Source organism: Arachis ipaensis, chromosome B06 (genome assembly GCF_000816755.2).
Source record: "Arachis ipaensis cultivar K30076 chromosome B06, Araip1.1, whole genome shotgun sequence".
Lineage (NCBI taxonomy): Eukaryota > Viridiplantae > Streptophyta > Magnoliopsida > Fabales > Fabaceae > Arachis > Arachis ipaensis.
In genome coordinates this window covers 35641912-35652287 of record NC_029790.2, presented here as the reverse complement: position 1 = coordinate 35652287, position 10376 = coordinate 35641912, and the positions used below count along the sequence as shown (strand labels likewise).

Sequence of the window (10376 nt, the reverse complement as noted above, 5' to 3'; positions counted from 1 at the left end):
TATCGCGGTTTATATAGATTATGAAAAAAATGCATTTTAGTATGCGTTTTGCATTTTATGTAATCTGGTAATATTGGATCCCAATTTATTTATTATAGTAAATTGCCCCAAAATAACTTGGTCATATAATATTATCGTTATTCATAACGATTAAAATAAACTTTGTAATATAAACTTGATCTAGCGACGGATCCAGAAAGTTTTGAAAGTGGGGGCAAAATATATATAACATAATAATAATTTAGGTTTAATTAATATGTGTCTTAAAGACACATGATAAATTTACTATTAGTAGAAAATTTTAAATTTTTTTATTTGATAACTGCAAAATAAATACATTAAAAATTTAATTTTTTTGTATTTTCAACAAAAATGTTCTCAATTTGTAATCTTAATATGTGCCTTTAGAATACAAGATAAATAAATTCTAATAATTTTTATAATAAAAATATTATATTACATAAAAATCAGCGTAATTTAACGGGACAAATAAATATTATTATCATATACTACTCAAAAAATTTTCAAATTGTAGTGGGGGCGCTTACCCCCCACTACATAATATAAAGATCCGTCCCTGACTTGATCCATCAGGCATGTACTTGCATTATTGTGAATCTAAATCCTTTGAACTAAGTGATTAATTCAGTATTCTGTAAGTAAGTACTGATGATTTGAGTCTTATTTTGTGAAGGTAGCATCCCGTTAACGTTAACCTGCCGAATTAGGAGATACCATGAATTAAAAAATAAAAATCTCTTAAATTTAATAAAAAAATATTTAGAAGATAATAAAAATTAATTTAAAATAATCTAAATTTTTTTATTTAGTATTTATTTATTAATTGTCGCATTTGCTAATTATCTAAGCATTAAATTGTTGAAAGAAGGATACATGCATTGATGATGGATGATGAGGAGAGACTTAAATTCTGCATTAATAGGTTGATAATGAATCCTAAATTAGAATAACATTTTCCATGATTTCCCCATGCAGCTATATATATCCATGTCTTGATCAACTTTAGCAATTAGCATACATATAAGTATATAACCAATGCCCTTCCAAGCCAAATGCTACATTATTATAATTAAAGCTTCAATTCATTCGATCATCTGCATAGCATTCCATCTAATAATAATTCAACTCTTATCCCGATATAACAGATTTTTGAACCCTTCAATCTCAGAAAAAAAATGTCTCAGCTGTGGAAACTAGTCTGTGTGCTGGTTGTTATTGTAGTAGCCATCAGTGTCCCTTTAAGCGATGCTTCTCGCACAGTCCTAGAAGATTATTATCAACTTCCTTCTACACCTCACGACGATGATTACGATTATTACTCTCCTTCTCCATCTCCTAGTTCATACGAAGAAGATGATGAATTTGTGTATAATGATGACAATGATTATTATTATTCTCCTGCGCCTGCGCCTTCTACTTCCTATCAAGATGAACTTTACGACGATTATTATTACTCCCCTGCCCCATCTCCTTCATACATAGACGATGACCATGGCGATTATGATTATGATAATTACTCCCCTTCCCCTTCTCCTTCGTATGAAGATGAGTTTGGGTACAATGATGATTATTACTACTCTCCTTCTCCTTCACCTTCTTACGAGGATGATTATTACTATACTCTTGCTCCTGCTCCTTCAAATGACGATGAATTCTACGATGATGATGATGATGATGATTATTACTACCCTGCTCCATCTCCTTCTCCATTCCAAGATGAATTGGATTATTACTCCTCTGCACCTTCTCCTTCGAATTCACAAGAGGAAAACGTGCTCTTTGATGGTGAATATTACTCTCCCTCTCGATCACAGGCGTCACAAGCTAATTACCTTGACGACAATGAAGAAACTCTTAGTCCTACAGTAATGTCCACGGAAACTACTAATGATGATGACGCGGAAGCAGAAGCTGAAGCTGATGAAGATGATCCCGCTACTGAAGTAGTAGTACCTAATAATAATAATAATGATGATGGCGGTGAAGTGATGAATAACGAGCAATACGTTGAGGATGAGAAGAAGAGTAATAATAATAATAATAATAACAAAAGAGCGATTGGGTATGCGATGGTGGGAATATGTTTGGCTGGATTGGGAGTACTAATTTACAAGAAGCACAAGAACAACAACCAGAGGCGCAACAACCACCCCATGTATGTACAGTTGTCTCAAAATAGGGACTTTGCTTAATCATTTTTCATTATCATGTTTCAAATTAAATCACCATGGCTCAACATCTCAGTGAAATACTTTTTCATCATGATTATTTTCAACTTTCCATCCATAACTGTTGCTCCATATAGCCTCTTGTACTATTTTCTACTTTATACTTTATTTACTACGTTATTTTTGTTAGAAACAACAAAGTAATCCAAAAAAAGTGTTATGTATTATTGAGTGTATTATTAATGATATAATATACAAAGGTATATATAGCTGCTAGAAGAATCAAAATAATAAAAGTATAATATTATATAATAAATATACAGATATGCTAAATAAATATAATTGATGTTAACTGATCTTAATTGATCCTAATTATACTCTAACATCTCCCCTCAAACTCAAGTCGGAGCTAAGAATACTATCTTGAGTTTGGATACTAGAATTCGAAAACGAGTAGGATGATGAGTTTTCGTGAAGATATCAGCAGTCTGATCTAGAGTCCCAATAGCTATGAGATGAATAGCATTAATAAAGAGACGTTGCCGGACAAAATGATATTCAATCTCAATGCATTTGGTGCGTTCATGAAAAACATCATTATGGACAATCTGAATAGCACTGCGATTATCACAAAAAAATACATCAGTTGGGGACGACTGAGGAGCACCCAAATCTTCGAGAAGCCAACGAATTGAGACAACCTCGACAGTAGTGTCAGTGAGAGCACGGTGTTCAGCTTCGATGGTTGATCGAGTAATAAATGTTTGCTTCTTGGCTTGCTAGGAAATGAGAGAGTCACCAAGAAACAAATAATAACCAGTAGTAGAACGACGATCAGTGGGATTACCAGCCTAATCAACATCTGAGTACGCTTGAAGGACTAAAGATGAACGGGCAGAAAAATAAAGGCCATGAAACAGAGTAGTGCCTTTGATGTAGCAAAGAATGCAAAGAACTGTTGCATAGTGAGTAGTATGAGGAGTTGAAAAGAACTGGCTAAGAACATGGACTAGATAGGCGATGTCTGGTCGTGTGACGATCAAGTAGACGAAACCTCTAACTAACTGTCGATAAAGAATAGGATTATCCAAAATAGTTCCATCTAAAGGAGTAAACCGAACATCAAGCTCAAGAGGAGTAGATTCAGTGCAACTATCTGTAATTCCAGCTCGAGCAAGAAGATCATAAGCATACTTAGTTTGAAAGAGATAGATACCGTCATCTGAGTATATGACTTCAAGGCCAATAAAATAACTAAGAGAATCAAGATCTTTCATCTCAAAAGTATAGTGAAGGGGTGCTTTAAGATCAGAGATACTGTAAAACCTAGATAAATGAAAACTAATTAATTAATAAATTAATTATGAAAAAAAGGGTTAAAATTTAAAATTTATAATTTGAGGAATTACCAGCGTTAAAATTTGCTATACCAACTTAAATATATCCAGTATTACGTGTGAGGAAACTAAAATTATAAAAATGACAAGAAAAATATTTAGAATAAAAATCCGAACACTTATCTTAAAGGTTTTGGTCCAAGGTGGGGCCAAAAGGCTAAAATCACAACGGGCCTACATTAAGGCCTAAGCCCATAACATATAAACCCCTCACTTAGCCAATTTTATCACATTTTTCCCAAGTTGAGAGAGAAAGTGCTCGAAGAGCTTGAGAAGGAGAGAAAGAGAACCCCTTGTTCATTATCCACATCACCACTTCAAATCCACATATCTCACAAACCATAACTTCGATGGAAGACCCGGTTGTGGCAACGCGTGTATCACCCTACCACACAGAACTTTACATCTAGGATATAAAACAGAGGTGGCGAGGCGCTATGACCTCTAAAAGAAAAATTACATATTAAATATAGTGAAAAAAATTTATAACTAGGAGCCTTTGAAAAAAAAAGGATAAAGTAAAAATCGTTAAATCGAAAAGCGTAACGCTTCCGAAGCGGTAAAGCAGACGAAGCAAGACAGAACAAGCTAAGGAGTTAATATACCAAGAGTTCCAAAATACATATAACAAAACTCAAGACTCGGCTGGCGAAGATAAACCGGTCCGAGCGAATAAGTGTATATATATATATATATATTAGCACCCAAAATACAGAGTTACAAGACCTGAGTCTCCAAAATTACTTCTAAGAGGAATCAATATAGCATATATATAATAAGTGGAGATAATAAGTATCTAAATAGGTACAGATAACCAAAATAGAGTCCCGAGAGATAAGAATCTTCGCTAAATCAGAAAATTCCAGCATGCTTCAGCGAGGTGCCGCCTGCCCTGCATCTGAAAACCACAAAACCTGCATAAGTGAGACCCGGAGGTTCTCAGCATGGTAACAGAGCCCACATATCTAACATATAATGTCCTGGGAAAGTCGAAGGCAATCCTAGAACTTCCAACATATAATTAAAGCTTAAAAACATAACTATCCCATAAAGATAAAACAGGCAACTAGCTAAGGGTCTTCAGAGCTATCTAAAACACCCATTTCCAACTTCTCTGAACCTCCCAACCTCCAACGAAACCAAATGCAACAATCACAATTATTACAAGCAGAGAAATCACAAATAGGATTCAAATATAGCAGATAATCAAGTAGCATTTAGTTATGCAATCATTTAGGTAATCCAAACAAGACATATAGATGCATATGATGCATGCCTATCTTAGTGGCTGATGAGTCTCATATGTCGGTTATAAAGCCAACCCAACAAGTTTTGGTAGCTAACCATTGGACCGTCCCTCTGTCGTGCATCCCCAATTCGAGTAATTCTCAATCATAAATATAATCATAATCATACAACGCCCATGCTGGTGTTTGTCCATGGGGCGAGCTCATCCGGAACTTTCACAGTGTCCGTCCACACATACGACATAGGGTCAGCAGAGTATCGAGTCTCAACCTGGAGCACGTGATGGCTAGTCACTGCTTTCATCCAGGGAAACCCGTATCTCAGATAATCATTTCACATCCATTCATAACATTCCATAATCATTCATTATGACCACATCATCACTTATACATCACATGATTGTATATCTTATACATCACTCATCATAACCCGGGACAAGTGGGGCGAAACCACAACCCTTGCATCCACCGGAGAGCCTCTATACTAACCAACCTGGAGCAAGTGGGGTGAAACCACAACCCTTGCATCTACCCAGGAGGTACATTCTCATATGCCCAGGAGGAACTAAGGAGGAGATCCTAACCTCCCACCATCTCGCTGGGAGCGATTTTACAATACCAGGAGGAACAAAGAAGGGGATCCTCACCTTCCACTATCTCTCTGGGGTCGCACTTTCGAGAAAGAGGACTCAAGATAATACAATCATTCAAATTCATATATTCATTATCAGCCATAAATCAATATTTATCATAGCCATCCGGCTCATAACATAATCCATATCCAGCCATAACTCATTATCAAATATAGTCCTTCGGCTCACGGCATACACCGCACTTCCACCATCACCCTCAGTAACTCATACCATCATCATTGATCATAATTCATCATTAACTCTCCCCTTACTTCATCCTCAAGTTACCCCCTTTCCTAGTTTCTTCTTAACTACTAGGCATACTATAAGGATTTAGGACTAAACGGATGAAAATGGAGGCTTAGAAGTTTTAAATTCGGTTTTAATAAACACAAAAGTCGTATTTACTGAAAATAGGGTCACGGAAGATTACAAGCTTGCTGGAAAGGTGAAACATTTAAAAACTAAATTTTTATAAGAAAATAGGGCAGTGTGCGTACGCACAGAGGTATGCGTGCGCACGCCCAAAAAGATTTTCAAGATGTGTGTACGAACAAGTGTAAAATTTCCCAATTCTGTTTGCTTGCACAAGGCATGGGAACGCCCTCAACAGAATACACTTTCCAACGTGTGCGTGTGCACAAGGCTGTGCTTACGCATAGCTTGGAAGGCTTCGTTGGTTGTGTGTGCGCACAGAGCGTGCTAGCGCTCCCAGCAGTAGCCCTATCCCTGTGTGTGCGTGCGCATAGCTTCAAAAATTCCACAGGGTGTGCGTACGCACAAGGCTGTACATGCGCATACAAACCAGAAATCATAAATTCTACAGCATTCACAGAATTCAAATTTCAGACACCAACTTTCAATGATCATATCTCTTTCTACAGAATTCAGATTCCCACAAAATTTAAACCATTTTAAAGCTTGTTAAATTATCTTTCATTTGATATAAAATGCATTAAATTTCAAAAACGGTAGCTCAAGATATGATCCGTTTAAGTTCATCAAAAATTTATTTTTTTTACAAAAGTTCACTAAATTCTCAACTTACCACAATTTTCAACCAAAACCAATAAGCCTCATTTTTCAAAACAAACTCTTTTCAAACCTCTTTTAATTCAACCAACACTTTATCAATTCAGCCTAAACCACATTCCAACTTTCTCATACTACAACCTACTAAATTTATTCACTTTAATCAATCTCAAACTCACTATTTCAAATTCAACAATATACAATACACATTCATCATCTTACCAATTCTCCATTTCCATCAATTTTCAACACAATACTTTTAATTCCACAATATTCAATATATAACATCAAATATCCATATCAAGCCCAATCTCAACTTCAAATCAACATTACCAATCATCACCATCATATACAATTCACATGCACCAACAACAATAACATCATTTACACCCTCTAAAAACCAATAATCACGAAATCCCTATAATCCATTATAATCAATCAACAACATCTCAAATTCAATGCCTATCCTAGGGTCTCTAGTCTAATTTTTCACATTACATTACATTTTAGATACAAGAAACTGAAACCATACCTTGGCCGATTCTCCGCTCAACCCGGAACACTTCCACTTCCACTCTTCCTTAATTTTCAAGGTTCCAACACCTCCAAGGTCAGATTTCATCTTGCAAATCCACTTCCAAGCCTTTCCAAGACCTCAATCAAGCTCCAACATTCATACATACATATCCTAATACACACAACATACACCCACACATACCAACTAAATCACTAATCACAAAACTTCAAGTATTTCACTTAGGATTGAGAATCTTACCATACCCAAGGATCAAAGGAGTGAGATTGAGCCTTCTCTTCAAGCTAATTAGATCCTATAACATCAAAGAGCTCAAAATCTCAACACTTTTATCCAATAATTTCGAAATCAAGGGATGGAAAACTGAAATCAATTCGTGACTTACCTCAGAAACAAAGTTATGGGCTTTGTAGAGCTCAGCAACGTGGTCACATGGTCGCAAACGGTGTGGCAATCGGAGCTTTGGATCAAAAGTTATCAAGGATTGAAGATTGAATGAGGGTTTGGGAATTTTGGAAGGTGTTCTTCCTTCTTGGCTGCCCTTGCAGTTCAGCATGCAAGAAGGGAGAGAGAAGATCTTAACTCACTTTATTAAGTGAGTGGGTGGGACCCACGGGCCCGGTTTGGGTCCGGTTCGACCGGTTCGACCTGTTCGGCCTAATCTTGGGCCAAATGCTTTAAAATTAGTGTCAAAACTCTCATTTTAATTTTCTCTATCATACTAAATCATGAAAATCACATTTTTAATTTTCTAGAATAAATTTTAATTATAAGATAATTATTTATTAAATAACTGGGTTTTACATTCTACCCACCTAATTAGGAATTTTGCCCACAAAATTCGAATTCAGTCACCTAAAAATAGGTGCGGGTAGTCTGTCTCTATTTCTAATTCAAGTTCTTCGGTGCGCTTTTCCATTTTGACTTGATTTCCAAGTCACCTCTCTAATAAGACTTTTTTTCCTCAGAGTTCCTTATGTTTACGTCATCAATCCTGATTGGGGTTACTTGAAACTTCATATCCTTTTTGAATTGAACTGGTTCAAATTGTTCTATTCCCTCAGACGGCCCATCGTCCTCGAAATAACCTCCTTTAGGTCGATCTCTCTTCTCTTACCGGTCGCCGAAGTAGTCTCCAAGAATACACAGCTTTCTCTTTTAAACTCTCTAGGCTCACTCCATTAGTCTTCATAACCTTTTAGTCAGCTTGCGCAGTTAGAACCTTAATGCGATTTTTGCTTACTCTTTCCTCATCGTTTTCGGTTATTAGTTTAGAACCTAAGACGCTTGATTCCCTTGTTCAACATGCTTCAACATTCTTAGTAGCTCTTTATCCTCTTACTGCACTTCTCAAACTCTCGGCCTTACAACTCCTTAAAATTCGCAACCGATTCAGTCTGATATCTCTAGCTGCTGCCTCGATATCCAGCTTTAGACTGCAACCTTACTTAATGTTTTCTTCTCTTTAATCGTTCTCCAACAACACTCAGGGTCTTCTTACTGAGGGTGCTTGTCACCACTTTACGATGTTGCCTCCACATGCATCCAAACCCCCTTCGATATTGCACTACAGTAGTTTCAAATGGTCTATGAGGTTCAAGTGTCGTGAGTACTGGTACCGAGATTAATCTTCCTCTCAAGATTCGAAATTTTTCTTCGCCTTCAAGCATCCACACACACAGTGCACCCTGGCGTGTCAATGTAACTTCAGACAATACAGTCGGCAAGAATTAAGGCTCCAAAATTCCTCTTGATGATATCACACACATACACGCTTCATCTCTCGCATTTAGGATTCTCGCTCTAAGGGACCAATATCTCGATGGTTACAACTAGAAGTTATACGTGATACTAATTTACATTTGAACTGATTCTTAAACAGATGTTAAGCTCGAAAGGTGAATGAAGAACCGAAGATTGACAGTTTAGAATTCAGAATAAATTCCCGTTGCAAGTATAGTTTCTAAACCGAGCAATCAACCTTTCTTACAAACGTTTTGGTTGTCACAAGTAACAAACCCTTTAAAATTGATAACCGAGTATTTAAACCTCGGGTCGTCTTCTCAAGGAATTACAGGGAGGTGTATTTATTATTGGTTATGAATTTTCTGGGGAATGTTGAGTTGGGCAATGGGCACAGGTATATTTAAATGACAAGTAAATTAAATTAACAATAATAAAATCTCTTGGCAAGGTATGAGAAATTAGAAGTCCAAATTAGTTATCCTTATCAATAGTAATGAAAGTTGAATCTTAATTCCACTTAGTTAACCTTTACTAAAGCAAAGGAAAGTCAAGGGACTAATCAGTTTGATCTTCGAATCCTATTTATTTCCTAAGAAAAGATTGGGATTATTGAAGTTCAATTTAATTGGCAAGATAACAATTATCAATTATGCTGTTGAATTGGATAACTCCTGAGTTACTGATTTCTTAACCAATACCAAAAGGGAAAAAGTAAATCTACTGGAATAAAAATTCCTTCAGATGGGAAGCAATAATCATGTAAAAAAGAAATCAATAATAACTGAAATACCTCAAATTGCATTAACAAAAGAACTTAAATCTGACATGGATGTTCATAAATTAAATTGGAAAAATAAATAAAAGAACATTGAACCTGGGATTGATAGTCACTCCTAAAACTAAGAGAAGTCCTAAATCCTAATCCTAAGAGATATGAGAGAACCTCTCTCTCTAAAAACTACATCTACTCCTAAAATTGTGAATTATGAGAGCCTTTTTATGAATGAATGGATTCCCCCACTTTATAGCCTCTAATCTGTATTTTCTGAGCCGCAAACTGGGTCGAAAACAGCCCAGAAATCGCTGGAGAAGAATTCAAACACGCTGATTTCCGTCACTGCGACGCGGCCACATGGAGCACGCGATCGCGTCACCTAGCGTCAGGGCAACTATGACATATTATATATCAAATCGAAGCTCCGGATGTTAGCTTTCCAACGCAACTAAAACCGCATTGTTTGGACCTCTGTAGCTAAAGTTATAGCCGTTTGAGTGCAAAGAGGTCAGGCTAGACAGCTTAGCAATTTCTCCAACTTCTTGTATTCCTTCCATTTTTGCATGCTTTCTTTCTATCCTCTGAGCCATTCCTGCCCTGTAATCTCTGAAATCACTTAACACACATATCAAGGCATCTAATGGTGATAATAGAGGATTAATAATAAGCAAATATAAGCTCAAAGAAGCATGTTTTCAATCAAAGCACATAATTAGGAAGGCAAATGTAAAACCATGCAAATAGTATGAATAAGTGGGTAAAGAGTTGATAAAAACCACTCAAATGAGCACAAGATAAACCATGAAATAGAGGTTTATCAACC

The 10376-nt window shown here is 36.3% G+C and overlaps 2 protein-coding genes across 2 annotated transcripts; one reads left to right on the top strand and one right to left on the bottom strand.

Annotated features, from left to right (window-relative positions):
• LOC107646800 (extensin-2-like) lies at positions 1197–2213 on the top strand. Its single transcript, XM_016350955.1, has one exon. The coding sequence runs from the start codon at positions 1197–1199 to the stop codon at positions 2211–2213; it is 1017 nt and encodes a 338-aa protein (XP_016206441.1).
• On the bottom strand, positions 2969–7119 carry LOC107646801 (uncharacterized mitochondrial protein AtMg00810-like). Its single transcript, XM_016350956.1, has 4 exons — positions 7030–7119; positions 6851–6915; positions 3146–3515; positions 2969–3040 (listed from the first exon to the last, which is right to left on the bottom strand). The coding sequence occupies exons 1-4, from the start codon at positions 7117–7119 to the stop codon at positions 2969–2971; spliced, it is 597 nt and encodes a 198-aa protein (XP_016206442.1).

Bases quoted from the DNA above. Each gene is read 5' to 3' on its own strand.
- LOC107646800 (XM_016350955.1), top strand. From the start codon at position 1,197: ATGTCTCAGCTGTGGAAACTAGTCTGTGTGCTGGTTGTTATTGTAGTA.
- LOC107646801 (XM_016350956.1), bottom strand. From the start codon at position 7,119: ATGAAATCTGACCTTGGAGGTGTTGGAACCTTGAAAATTAAGGAAGAG. The intron at 6,916-7,029 runs GTATGGTTTCAG...AATGGATTATAG, and splicing joins TGAGCGGAGAATCGGCCAAG to GGATTTCGTGATTATTGGTT. The intron at 3,041-3,145 runs GTTCTTTGCATT...GATGTTGATTAG, and splicing joins ATACTACTCACTATGCAACA to GCTGGTAATCCCACTGATCG.